At 32.6% G+C, this 15,289-nt stretch overlaps 1 protein-coding gene across 4 annotated transcripts in view; it reads right to left on the bottom strand.

The window, feature by feature from the left end:
* KMT2E (lysine methyltransferase 2E) overlaps window positions 1-15,289 on the bottom strand; it is an 89,438-nt gene that overhangs the window by 27,853 nt on the left and 46,296 nt on the right. For all 4 annotated transcript variants that reach the window (XM_027838504.1, XM_027838505.1, XM_027838503.1 and 1 more), the window contains 8 exons: window positions 13,330-13,410; window positions 12,176-12,234; window positions 10,585-10,757; window positions 8,392-8,430; window positions 5,855-6,085; window positions 5,633-5,763; window positions 3,180-3,297; window positions 2,218-2,327 (listed from right to left, as the gene is read on the bottom strand). In XM_027838504.1, coding sequence (XP_027694305.1) covers window positions 2,218-2,327; window positions 3,180-3,297; window positions 5,633-5,763; window positions 5,855-6,085; window positions 8,392-8,430; window positions 10,585-10,757; window positions 12,176-12,234; window positions 13,330-13,410 — 942 coding nt within the window. The remainder of the gene's footprint in view (window positions 1-2,217; window positions 2,328-3,179; window positions 3,298-5,632; window positions 5,764-5,854; window positions 6,086-8,391; window positions 8,431-10,584; window positions 10,758-12,175; window positions 12,235-13,329; window positions 13,411-15,289) is intronic.

A 15,289-nucleotide genomic window follows, 5' to 3' on the forward strand; every position in this document is an offset into this window, starting at 1 on the left:
CAAAAGAATATGTAGAGAAAGTTGAATTTGCTACAGAAAGATATCCCAAGTCTTAGTGCAGTTTTAAATTTTAATAGTTTAAAACTGCATTAAGACTTCTATGACACCTTGTACATCAAGTCAGAATGTCTACTATCTGTGAAGTACTGCTGAAGACTATTTATTGCTCTGAAGCCCTATTTTCATAAAACTAAGGAAGAAAGAGCAAAGCAAAAAAAAAAAGTTACCAACTATGACAGTGAATAATGAAACAGTATCAGGGTTCTGTTTTGCGCCACATCTCTTCCTAGATTCTCTGATACAGAGAGATAGGCCAAGTATAATGCTTTAGTACTAGGCTACTCAATTTCTGATAAAAGACATCCAAGTTATCTGCTCTAGAAGTATTGCCAGCAATCCATTTTGAGAAGGGGAGATGTAAGCTACAAGAAACCTTTAACAGAACAAGAAAAAAAAGGTATGAAATTGAGGAAAATCAAATTTGATTTTTACCTCCATCTACATTTACCTTTACTATTTTGTAGTCTTCAGTCATAATTCTGGGATGCTAATACTTCTTGAATTGGTTTGTCAAGATCTCAAATGTTCTTACAGAACACCAAATTTAAAATATGGTTGCACTACCAGCATCTTTTTTTCTACCATTTCTGCTCACGTTCAACTGTGACATTTAAGGTGGCAGAGAACTGAGAGAATCATTAAAAGTCATTAAAAATCATTAAAAGCTTCAACTTTCCATCACAGTATTATCAATTAAACTGAGGAGAAGGCAAAGAGATTTAGTTCTTTTTTGTTGTTTAAGAAATTATGGTAAGGGCAGCTAGGTGGTGCAGTGGATAGAGCACCGATCCTGGGGTCAGAATAATCTGAGTTCAAATCTGGTCTCAGACACATAACACTCACTAGCTGCATGACTCTGGGCAAGTCACTTAACCCCAATTGCCTCACCGCCCTCCCCCCGCCAAAAAAAGAAAAGAAATTATGGTAGCAGAGTCCAGAAATCCCTAAACTTTTCAAAAAATATCTCTTTCCGTAAATGAGTCAACTTTATCCCCCACTGACAAAGTATCTGTGTACTGGTTTAACAGTATTTTTATTTTATATTTTTAGGCAATTGGGGTTAAGTGACTTGCCCAGGGTCACACAGCTAGTAAGTGTCTAGTGTTTGGTCTGAGGCCACATTTGAACTCAGGTCCTCCTGACTTCAGGGCCGGTGCTCTATCCACTTCGCCACCTAGCTGCCCCCTTAACAGTATTTTTATAGGGAGTATTTTAATTCCCAATCCTTGGTACTTCTGCTAGCCCTAGGACACTTGATTACTTGGAGGTAGGGGAAGAGTGAAGGAGAGGAGGAGACTTGACTTGGGATTTTATCAGTATAAAGAAATTTCAGTTGAAGCTTTAAATTTACCAATGTAGACAGGCACTTTCTCTGCAATTTATAATCTTAGAGTGGCCCGAGGCATTGAGTGATTAGGTGATTTATCTAGAGTCACACTGCCAGTATGAGTCAGGGGTGGATCTTCCTAATGCCAAAGCCAAATGAAACTCCACCTCACCTTTCTTTAAGACAAAAAGGATTTTTTTTTTTTACTGAAAAATTTATGGTTACTGTCATCTAAAACTGGAAAGCACAGGAATTAAAAGTATTTTTGCTTAAAGTATTTTTAATAGAATTAAGCACTCTTTCCTTTCTTTTAAAGAAAGATAAGTCATTCCCAGATACTGTATTGGATAAAAATATTTATATGCTTTTTTCTTTTGAATGGCTTTTATACAGAACAAAAATCAATAGATTCTTGATGTTTCACAAATTAGATGGACCACCTTTTCAAGGAATCTAAATCCTTTCATTCCCTTCTTCTATGTACAAGACAAATAACAAAACCTAAAAAAAAATCACTCTGACACGCTAATGGTATTCAAAGAATGATAACTATCTATGGATTAAAAAAGGCACTAAATTACTTTCAATTATTAAAATTACTTTTAATGAATAAAAATGTGCTTCATTATGATTAAAGCAATGATAATTGAGAAAGCTATCCCTTAGTCTTTTACTAATGGTAGAGTAGGAGCACTTTTTTGAAACCCATCACAAAAAAATCTTAATTGATTACATTAGAAATAGTTAAGTAGTAACTACATATAGTTTATTACTCAAGTCCTGTGACTATTTTAAAAACATATATGCAAAATGGTAACTCTTACACGTACCAATTTCCATAGTCAAAATCAAAAGCAATAGTAATTTCAGTTCCCTTTGGAATGCTTTGGATGGAGTAAATATAAAGATGAATGGTTCCATCTTCAATGACATGCCTCACCTAGAGAGCAAATAAAAATGAAGCTTAGTCCACAATTTTTAAAAAATATTTTTATCCAAATAAAATCCAGACAAATATTCATTGAAGAAACATATGTTAAAAAAAAGTCTATGTCTGTTCATTAAGCTAGGTTCCTTGAAAAGACTGAAATTTAATGAAATAATGAACCTGATTTTATGCTGGCTTATAAATCAGTCATATTAGTATAATCATAATTAGTAACTTAGCTTAATTAACTGACACTTAAAAAAAACCTATTTATATAAACCATAAAAATCTTCTTGCCTAAATCTTTATGCAGTTTTTATCCTTACAGGACCATCCTAAGATTTTAGAACTGAAAAGCATCTTAGAGATCATATAGTTCAACAACCTCCTCATTTTACAGATAAGGAAAATTGAAGCTAATAGGTTAAATGACTTACAAGGGAAGGGGGTAGTAGTAAGGGGAAGAGCAAGGGCTTGAACCCAGTTCTGTCTGACTCTAAATCCTGCGCTCCCCCTTCTTTTATACTATGCTATCTGCCACCATCTGGTAAGGTACCAAATCAGATCACAAACTTTATGGAGAATGAACTAGATGACCTAGAATAAATATACTTCTTTGTAATTATCATACCACAAGTGTCCTTATGTTTTTGTGAGGGCACTAAAAGATGAAAAGGCACAATTAAAAGAAAAGTGTCAACACAACCTCTTTAATGAAAAAATCCATGAAAAGTTGCACATATCTAGTAAATAAGATATCATTTTCAGCTGAAAAACTGTGCACAACAGCAGGTCAGTCATTTAAGAATGATTTTAAGGAGTCAAAATATTACTTCTATATTTAAAACCACAAAAACAACCTACCTCTGCATTTGGTGTACAAGAACGCCTAATGAATCGAGCCTCATTTCCAAAAGTCCTTGCATCAACACACATTTCTAGCCCGTGAAATTTAGAGTAGAACAGAACAAAAGGATATGGCCTGCAAAGGAAAAGTGCTATCATTTACCGGCATTTTAACACGGCAAATTATTACATTTCAAAAATTCATGTTCTGATTAGGTCTAATTTGTTGCAAAGGAAAATTAAAATAATAGTGATAATGAATATTAGCGAGAGGTGGCTCATTTTAATGGGATGAATAAGTTTCTAGTAGCCTCATTTCCTATGTATAAGAATTAAAAAAGAAACATAAGACAAAAACTATCATGAACACATCAGCCACCTCCCTTCTCCCCGGACTCGTACGTGTGTCATGTTTGGATTTGATGGGTATTTTGAGACTCTAACTTAAGTAGTTTATGTTCAAGATGGAGAAAAAAAATGGGGAAAATTAAAGAATAAACATGTATTTAATGAAAATTCTCTTTTCCTCTGTACTGCCAAGAACATAGAATAAATTTTTTTCTTCATATAAGCTCTTAGAATATAGAAATAGCTCTGGTAAATTTAGCCATAAGGTAATGTTAACTATAAAGGATTCTACTATTGATGTACATATGTACTTTACCTTAAGCAAAACACACATCTGGAAATCCAGAGTTTACAAGAATAAATTACTGAGTTAGTATACCCCGTTGAAGAAGCAATCACCAAAGGATATTTTTACATCGAATCTTTTTAGTGCAATTAAAATGACTTTATAGATCACATACATCTACATATGCAACACAAGGCATGGCACATCTGTATATATGGAACTAACAGATTAACAATTAGCAAGCACATGTAATAAGAAACAATGAATAATTAGGGGGTATCCGCTAGGCAAAGGGACTTAAAACTTAATTACTGGTTAAAATACTCAAGAAACAAGCAATGACCTGGGACCCATGCAACTACATCCTACTGAAATTCCCAGAAGTTAATGAGATGATAGCTGCCAATGAATCATAATCTCTACACTTCTGGAGGACATGAGATTCAAAACAGTCAAAACTGCATACGACTACGTATTATTCAGGCTTTGAAGAATCAAAAGTTTGAGAAAAGTGACTCAAAATGTGACTCTCATTCTTTGTCAGCATCATGGAAGAGTCAACAGTGCCAGATTTTGCCCCACTCAGTTTAGAAAATATATGATTGGGGCCTACTGATGGTAACTCCTACTATCATCTTCCAATGCTGTAGTTTATGATATGAAAGAACTGCATAGCTTTTGGACCAGGCTCCCTAACAGTGAGGATTGCGCTAGGTGTGGTGCCACACATCTGTAACCCCTACTACTGGCAAGACTGAGTCTCAAGGATCTCTTGATCTTAGAAATTCAGAGCTATAAGGGGCTGGTCAGATCAGGTGTCAGAGTCTAGCATCAATATAGTACAAGCCCTGGGAACAGGGGGTTGGCAAGTAGCCTAAGGAAGTAAATAGGCCTAGGTCAGAAATGAAGTAGGTCAAGAGCCTAGTGTCAATCATTAGTGGTACTGGGCCCATGAATGGCACCTGAACTTCTATTTCATTGAGACCAAGAGACAAAGTCTCAAAATGAAGACAAAAACAAAACAAATAACAAAAAACACCAAGAATTACTTATAATAGCCTCCCCCCTCTTATTATTTTCTATAGATACCATTTTAATTTGGTTATTAAGACAAGTAGAAGCTAGCTAAAACTCTATTAAGGGATAGCCTTACTAAAGTAAAATATTTTAAATTGCTTTTTATAAATCGTTCCTTTAGATATCACCTCATAATCTTAAAGAGTTTTAATGACCTTAGAATTTATACTTGTTCAACCCTCTTAGTTTCTAGTTGAAGAAACTTGGAATGCCTCTCAACCTTATTTTGATTTTTTTTCTCAGAGTTGAGTAAAGCAATCAAAGCACAATGAAAATTTAAACTACAAATAAAAAAGTTCCTACACAGTTGGGCCTTCAAACCCATTACCCAGGCCTGTAGGTGAATATATAGTTTTAAGTCTTTGAGGATAAAGAAGCTATTGCATGACCTTTCAGACTGCTAAGCCAGGAAGCCCAGTCAGTAAACTATAATTGGGGGCAGAGGCTGTAGAATGAAGAATCTGAATGTGGGGTGCAAATTCTGTTGCATGATCTTTGAGAACTACCACCCTCTTGGAGAAATGAAAGGATCTGCTCAAGGTCACAAAGCAAGTCATTAGCAAACACAGATCTGCTTTCATTATTATTTCAAACTGGGCAGTTTTAACCATTAAGAAAATTGGGAAAAAAGTAGTTATAAATAAATTAGTGCTGGTTAAAAAGTCAGATATTTTAAACAGTTCATTTCAAAGTAAATTGATAAATTTAGTTTAAGGAAAATACCAAAGACAAAAACAATAATAATAAATTAAATATGTACCTCTTAAAGAAATATCCATTTGCTTCAAACTGTTCTCTTAGCATAAACTTCCCTCTGTATTCAATAATAAGGGCATCAGGAGGCAAATCTTTGGCAGATTTCAGAATTTTCTTATTCTTTTGTATGTAGCTCTAAAAAATGTCAAAATTAAATTTTAAATAGAATCAGCTTAGAAATTATTAGCAAGTGAAAGTACAAGTTTTTATCCAATTTTTCAGTTACCTCTACAGGGGGCTTGAAGATCAGACTGCTGGCATTTGATTCTGATTTGTTATTCATCTCTTTCTTATCATTTCCACTGCCTAATCGTAAAGCTATTCTTTGTGCCTCTCTCTGGACACCTTCACTGTATTGGTTATTATTTGCTTCCTCATAACGATCCATCCAAGCTTTGATTTTAGTCTCCCATCCAAAGTTTGATCCATCAGAAGGCTCAATCTCTGGAGCTGAACCCTAGAAAAAAGATCACAGCAAATTTACTATAACATTTACATTTAATAGGAATTCAAGTGCTAACTACATACTATAAAAACAGATATAATCCATGAGAATATACTAACTATAAACACAGAAATCATCTACGAGATTAGGAAAATGATTTTTGTTTCCTAAAGCAGCACTGCTAAAAAGAATATAGTAGTATAGTATAGTAGTTAGTAACACAGTAGTTATAGCAACATCCTAACAATGTAGCAAGGGTGTAGAGAAAGCTGAAAGGATATGGACAAGACAGGCAAGGATAACAACTGTTCAGTGCTCAAGTCATCTGTGTGCCCCAATATGTCTACCTGTAATAGTGCAGCAGCTAATGGCAACTATGCCATTTCTGTTTCTACCAGTGCCAGAAACTTCCAGTACTTGATCTCTTTCTCTTTCTCACATTCACACACCCACACAGCCACCTTTAAAAGTTATCACAAATCTATTTAAAATTCACATCCATTTCTTTACAACTTGATCTGAAAAACTATCAACCTGTATACTGTAGGTAAGAGACAAACTGATTACATCACATGCTTAAAATCTAAAAATTTGTTATAAGCCAAAGTATATTTTGAATAAATGTGTTAAAAGTGTTCAATTCAAAGGTTGGAAATCTACATCTCGTGGCCAAATGTGAAATAGTAAAAATCCCTGTCACAGACCTCTAAGCTTGGCTATATTCCTATAAATTGCATTTCTTTGAAAGTTGAAATTAAATTATGTAACCAGACAAGATTAGACTCATAAATGGCAGATGAAACAGAACACTCAACCTTCTTCAGTGTATTAAAATGTTTAAAGACAAATGGGGGGCAGATTTATACATGGAATCTTAGTGAAGTTTTACCATACAACATGGGCTTTATGAACTTAGTATGTAAGACGGAAATCTGTGAAAATTTAAAATCATATTTAGTGACTCAAAACTACAATATTAAGTAATTATACAGGATTATAAATTACAAGTATTTTCTTTCCTGTGAAGAAAAACTGAAGAATATTGAAAGAAACTATTCTATGACTACACAGATTTAAACTCATATTAGAAGTGAGAATAGCATTCAATTTATTTCAGTTATGATAAACACAAAAGCTTAAAATTGCACATGGACTGAATATCCTGTGCCAGCTTTGTAATGCATTAAAAAAATTACCAGATGACAAATATGACACTAACCTATATAACTCTGAGTGACCATCCTATATATATTTTAAGTCTTTGCCATTGGCACTATAAACAACTGGCACCTTTGAAATACCTGCACACATTTGTAATTTTACCTACATTATCATAATCATAATATAAGAATGATACATAGATCACAAAGAATACCAAAGCAAGAAGTATTCCTATTTTTAATATCTTAAAATTTACTAACAGTATTAATGACATGGAATATCTTTTATGTAATTAATTTATACATACAACTTTCAGCCCATTTAAAATGGATCTAACAACATGATACAAAGTTTTTAATATAGGGTATCCAATTTAAGGAAAGAATATATGTTATATAAATTTAAAGTAAGAAGTAAAATGTGTTTCTTAAAGTATAACTCATATGTGATATAAAATTAAAGTTACTAATATTAAGAATGAAAAACTCTAAACCCTGCTCTCAAAACTAGAACAAAATTAAAGATCTGCAATAATAGAATAGGTTAAAAGTTGGGTCCAGAGTCGTCTATCTACCTAGAAACAAGGCAATTTCTTCAACCTATAATAAACTCTTCTTTAAACTACATCCCATTAGAATTTTAAATTGTACACTAAAAATACATTTTTCCTACTTATTAATTGCCAAGAGAAAATCAGCCTACGTTGTCTTGCTCAAAATTGTATAAAGGGGAAATAGTCCAACTAATTCAAGATTTAAAAACAAAGTAAATGACTAAATTTGCTAAAAGATTATTTAAGCAAAAGATGACAAAATTTACATTCCAAGTATAATTGATTATGTAATGATAAAAATGACAATTATTTGTGATGAGACAGGGAAAATATGGGTAATGGAAATGCAGGTGACCCAAAAAAATATGATACCACTAATTTTAGCTAAAAGTTTAAAGTAGCTTACGCTACTCTCCCCTTACTCTTACCAAATTTTAAAGAGTGCTATTAACACTGAAAATCTTTTTATATCTCTAGTACACCTTCCGGTGAAAGTATGAGTAATGAACAGTAGACGTAAGGAGAAGTAAAGGTTCTAGATAAACAACTAAATATCCTTTGAATTGGTTAATTGCATAGGTGTGAACTTTAAAAATGTATTTACCTTAACTCTTGACGATTTCCTAGATCCTTCACGAAAAGACTAAAATAAAGACAGATGTTATAGATTAGATGTATTCAAACTTTAAAATTTAAATATTAACAGAGCACTGAAGACATACTCTGCAGGATGCTAGACATTATGGGGAACACAGCTAAAAGACATGATTAATATCTGATACCAAGGAGCTTGAAATCTAATTGGGGAATTAAGATGAACAAATGGCTGCACATAATACAGGACAGAATATAATTAAATCCTAAACTGTGGCACAGACTATTTATATTCTATGTTTTGAAGGAAATGAGATAATTGAGAGCTGGATTAGTTAAAGATGGCATCATGGAGGTTAGGCATAAGTTGTAGGACTTAAGTAAGGAAGAGGGAGAAGTACAGCTATCCTAAGCATGGGGAAGAACATGATCAAAAGCACTGTCGCAAGAGTAAACACGATATATTCTTGGGAAAAGAGACCAGTTTGCTTAGAGCAAAGGGTGTAAAATCAGGATTGGAGTATTATATAAGGCCAGATAATTGTAAGTTAAAGTCATATTACAGAGGATTTTGAAGGACAGGATAGGAAACCCCAGTTCAAGCATTCTGAAGTCACTATAAAATGGATCTTTTAAACAAGAGTGACAAAATTAAAGCTATGTTTAAGGAGATAGAATAAAGGATGAACTGGAGAGAGAAAAACTGGAGTCAAGAATACCAAGCAGAATGCCTCTGCAGCAATCATTAGATGGTTAAGGGCTTGAACTAGCAAAACAGCAATAAGGATGAATGGCTATAATATATTTGAAAAGGAAAATGCAGCAGAATCTAGTGACTAAATGGTTATGAAAATGAAAGTGAACAACAATCAGAGATGACACCAAGGTTTCAAAACTGAATGACATAGAGAACTGGTGGTATTGCTGATAGAGACAGTGAAGTCAGAAACAGGGAACTGATCTTGCCAAGGAATAGAATTTGGTGAGTTTGGATAGAGACATTGACTAGGCAGGTGGACATACAACATAGTAAAGAAAAAAAAAAGAGCTTACAGTTAGAGGGAGTAAAGGAAATAGAAACAGCAAAAGGAACAAAAGTGAAAAACTTTAGAGTATATATGTCTCAATGGTTAACTACATTATTCTAGTGCTTTAAACTTTTCTCATGGATTTTCAATTTCTGAATCATCAAGTATTATATACTATAAATAAGTCACAAAGGTTAGCGGAAGTATAGTTTTTCTTTTATTGCTTTTCTTAGACATCAACTATTCAAAGAAATTTTACTTTCATATTTACCAACCACAAATAACACTAAGCTAAAAAAAACCCCTACAACCCATTAGTTTCTTCTAAATATATTCAATTTTATCCCCAATTTGCCAAGAATATCTCAACAAAAATTAGAATTCTATACCCTCATTTTTTAACATCATGATGTTTCACATAGTGGGATTAGCAATAACCCTCACACCCCACCTGAAGTAAAATATATATGAAGATGGATTGAACTTTACCCTAAAAATATGCCTTTACATAAATAGCAAAACAAGGTGGCTTTAGATAAATACTTAAATAAAGCATTTGGGAACATATACAGGAATATAAACTTACAATGGTGATAGCACTTAAATTTTTCCACGAGACTTTTTAGAAAAGCAAAAATCTGACAATGAAAAACTAAAATTAGCAATATAAAAAAATGCTGTAATGTATGCCAAATTGCCATACTTGGGTACCAGAAGAGAAATTCAAAAAGTGACGGTGCCATTTTAAGTTAAATGAATTTTAAAAGGAATTCTTCCAGAATGATTACTAAGACCTACAAAATTTCTACATGTTTAACATAAATTCGATATGCAGTATTGTGAAAAAATGTTTCACTGAATATTAGAAACCTTTATTATTAAACACTGTAAATAAATATTATAAAGCACTTTATAAAAACCTAAAGTGCTATATAAATGTAAGCTATTATAATAAAGTGGCTTATAATCATTTTACTGTTCATCAATCTCTTGAAAGACTTTACTAATAACTAAATTATATAGTTAACATGAAAATCCCTCACAGGAAAAATTAAACCACTGATAAACTTATAATGATTGTTTTTCAACAAAGCAGTTGCAGCCACATACCTATGCTTTTTTCTGCAATAATATGCAAATTTTCTTTGTCATAAGAGTTGTCCAATATAACTTACTTTTTTGCATTTTGAAATATTTTGTTCTTTTTCCCCACTTTTTTTCCTTTTCTTATCATTGACCTTGGTAACTCTCGCAGCAGTTAAAGTTATCGTTGTTGGTGTATGCTGAAATGCAGTATATAATTCCACAGGAACCTCATCGCCACTCTCTGTTGCACTGGTATCACCATCTTTAAATTCAAAATTAAAATAATAAATTTAATATCTCCCTCAATGTAACGTCTAAAAATAAAACTATTAGTCCATATTATACACTAAAAGCTCTCAACACTTCTAGAATTCTGAAACCATATAATTTCTTTAAAACAAAAGAAAACATTTAAGAGTCATTCTCTCACTTTAACCCAAAAATGCTAGTATACTACTATAGGCAGCATACTTTACTTTGCATAAAAGATTTTTTCCCCCTTGAAATGCAAAATATAAATAAAAACAAATGTAATTCATTTAAAATCCACTGAAGGTCGCACACTACCATATTTTAAAAATAGTCTTTTGAAGGGAAAAATCCTTTTGTAAATGAAATTACACAAACATTACTTTTGGATCAGAGGAAGTATGGCACAGTATAAAGAACAATAGTCTTGGGAGTCACAAGACATGAATTTTTGTTGCCTGCTCTCCCATTTAATAGCTGTGTGACCTTGACCAAGCTATTTAAGATTTCATGAATCTCAGTTTATTCACTGATAAAAGGATCATGCTAGACCACCAGTTTCTCACAGTGTGGTCCTTGAACCCCTGGAGGGTCCCCGAAGTCAAAATTATTCTCATAATAATATCAAGTCATTATTTGCCTATTAAAATACTCTTCTGTTTTCCAACTACATACCCATGTGAAGCAGAATTTTCTTCAAAACAATACACTGCAACAGAATGAATATGTAGATGTGAGTAGATATGAGAATCCAACTGTCTTTTATTAAGCCAGATATGAAAGACATGTATGTAAAACAGTGCCAATCTTCTCACTATTTTTGCTTTTGAAAATAATTTTTAAATAAAAATGTTATTTGTAACAATGTAATGGGTTTATTATTTTTAAATGAATTAACATATTTTAAAAATTATCAGTTTTAATTAACATACAATAAAATTGATAGATATAATTCACATAAACAAAAGATCTTTAGGGTTCTCAATAATTTTTAAGAAAATAAAAAGGTCCTGAGATCAAAATCTTTGATGTAAACTGTTATTTAAATGATTAAAGTCCTGGCCAACAAGACCTATAGTTAATTTTCAAAAAATGAATAGTTTTTGAGAATTAAGAAGAAAACAACAAAAAAATCCCCCAAAACTTTATCACTCTTAAAGAAAACTGATGATACAGTAAGGCTGCACAAAAACCACACCAGGAAACACAATAATAAAGAATATTTATAGTTGTATAGCTGCAAGTCAAAATAAGCCAAAATATCTCATTTATGTGTATTTAAAATACTCTCAAGATTAAAAATCAAGATCAGATATTTTTTAATAGGATGTGTTTCAAATATATCATTTCTCAATCTTCTCAATCCAAGAGACTTACATCCAGCATAGCAGAGCATAAAATTTTACAATTTCTCTTTCCATTTTTACACACCTGACATATTTTCCCTTTTCCGGCGTTGTAGCAGCACAGCCCTCTCTTTATCCAAACTCCTAACACACACACAAAAAAATTAGATAATTAGTTCATCATAAAACTACTCTGGTGTATGTATGCAGACACATACATACACACACACATATATAATGTGTATCTATGGATATGGATATGAACGAAACTTACCTGCTTAAAAAATACTAAGCCTTAAAAGAACTTATTTTATAGAATTGGCTTCATATAAAATGCACTATGCATGCCCTTCTATGTGGTCGATCTCTATTTAGTGAGCTTTATTTTAATCCACAGATATTTATTTTGAAAAAATCAAAGCTTAACTCTAGACTTTGTGTCTTGCATGTAACAAACTAACATTTAGCAATGTAGCAAAGTTTTAGAAAGTAAATACAGGAAAAATAACTTTGATAAAATAGTACTTAAATGTTACCCTGAATAAACATTCTGCTACGCTAAAAATGTTCATCAAAACTCTAAGAACAAATAATCTAATATCTAAGCTGCTAGAAGCAATATTACTTGGTTCTCTTTAGAAATAGCAATTCCTCAAAGCCTTTAAAAATTCAACTCAACACTTTTCAGCAACATAATTTTATCATCCAAGAAAATTTTTACTGTTTTCCTTTTCTCACTTTTATGACATTTGCCTTTCCAAATATCTTTGCCAAGTAACATCTAGTTTGCCACACTATAAATAAAACAAAGGATTCAACTACCCAATTTTTGCTTAGCAGACACTTGCCCCACTGTCTGCTGGAATATCATACAGCTATCCGAGAAATGTCTATTTGACAATGATCAGATTTGTACAGTGCCTTAGCTGACTCTTTAGTTCCTAATAGCCTGTGTAATTAAACTAAAGTATGCATGACCTTTATGTATTAAAACTGGTTTTAATGTGGTCATTTTCAGGTTTTAACAGAAATACAGTAGGGAAAGGAAATAATAGCAAAGATAAGACAGACACATTTAAGTTTGGGGATTCTTTTGGAGGTGGGTGGGTTGTGTCCTTCCAGTAACACTGTACAGTGAATCTATGACTTAATAAATCAACTTCTTGAGTTCAGAATTCTGATTTCTGGTAAGTGAGTAATACCATTAATATAAATATCACCAGACATACTACCACTCACCTAGGCTGACAACGTTCACACAGATATATATCAGGAATATGCTGCCTATCAATCCCCATGCAGTCAATATGTTGCCAAACACTTTGAAAAAAATAAAAAAAAAAAAGAAAACAAATTACTATTAGAAAAGACCTCTCAAAACTTAAGATATGAAGTTTAATTCAACAAGTATTTAATAATTACCTACTATGTGCCAAGCACAGTGCTGTCAGGAATTTTTAAAAGTATATCACATGGTCCCTGCCCCAATGGAGCTTACAATCTTGCCATATAAAACAGAGTAGAAGATTATATATAATCACCTGCTAAATTAAATTTAATTACCCGCAAGAGATACAGGTATTTAAGAATGGCTAGATGAACCTTCAGAGTATAAAAAAAAAAATTGTTGGAGAGGATCAAACTTGAGCTATGAGTATATTTTTCTTGGGAAGACTAGAAGTGAGGGACTGTGAAGACTAAATGTGAAGGTAGAAATGAACACAGAGTAATAGGAAGAAAGTAAAGCAATCAACCTGCACAGAGTAGGGATTATTGTGGTACTTTTGGGGAGACAGTGAGAATAAGGTGAATAATTCCTCTTTTAGTTAAATCTGAGTTTAAGAAACTGAAAAATCATGTAAGGTCTTAAAATATCAGAGTATCTAGATAAGCACCATCCCCCTGCTCCCCAATACTGGAAGGTTACTATATGTTTTTGAAATCTCTGCTTTACAAAGAATCCAGCAACAGTAGAAGCAGGGAAGCCTGAAGCAAAAAAGATCAGTTAGGAGGCTGTTGAAATCATTCATATGAGTGAAAGATGACTGACTAGGATTAAAAACAGTGACAATGGAGAAAGAAGGAATCTAAGAGAAGTTCCAAAAAGTCTAAAGTCAAATTTATTTTCTTTAATCACTTCACCCAAATGTACTTAGTACAACTTGATGGTAGACAATAAACATCTCACTTTCTTTTCAAAATATTTATTAGGTCTTACACTTGACTGTTTAAATTACACATATCTGTACTTGTTTATAAAAATCTTGGCTATTCCTGCAGAGAAAACTCAGCTTTATCAACTATATTTTTAAACAATTTGTTTCATCAACTTCTGTCTTAGTAAAACTATTCAGTGAAATAATCCAAGTGTGCAATGAGCAATATCTGAACTAAGGGGAAAGTAGGTGCAGAAATGTTATCCATTTATTATTTATTATCCATAAATTAGAGATAATATGGGGCAGGATGATGACTGGTCAGATTTGGGGGATAGGAGGTACACAAAGAAAAGAGAAAAAGAGGGGAACAAATGGTGAAGTCCTGTGCTTTTAAGGCTGGAAGAACAATAGTACAGCCAACCATAAAAGCTAAGCTAGGAAGTGGTACCTGTTTGAAGGAGTAGGGAAAGTGTTCAGTTTTTGACATAGTAAGTTTTGGTTGTCAGCAGGACACCCATGTAAAGGGTGATATGTAGACAACTGAAATACAGGACTGAACTGAGAATAAGTTATAAGTGCTGGAAGTATGCATTTGAAAAATGAACATAGGCAGTGACTCACTGCACAAAAGTGAATGAGGAAAAAGAAAAATATACATCAACAAGAATCCTCTCTGAGATCATCTGATAAAAATCACACAGCATGGATAATCTATAGAATAGATCATTAACCTATGTAATTTAATGTTAATTGTAGTTAAATTCTTTGAGAACTATTTACTATATGACAATGTAGACAATTTAAGTGGGGAAAAAAATGTTTAGATTTTGGCAATGAAATGAAAACATACCACAAAGCATGTTGTTTATAACATCAGACAATATTCACTATTATAAAGAAAGCTGACAGAAGCATAGATTATAAGGAAAAACATTTTCTAATAGCTGATTTAAAAGTGACAAGGCAAGCAAAAATACTCAAGAGGTTGATTCCCTAAACATTTATTTTAAAATCTGTCATAAGGATAAGAGGCTTAGGAA

This window comes from Vombatus ursinus, unplaced genomic scaffold (genome assembly GCF_900497805.2).
Source record: "Vombatus ursinus unplaced genomic scaffold, bare-nosed wombat genome assembly UNPS02014830.1, whole genome shotgun sequence".
NCBI classification, from domain to species: domain Eukaryota; kingdom Metazoa; phylum Chordata; class Mammalia; order Diprotodontia; family Vombatidae; genus Vombatus; species Vombatus ursinus.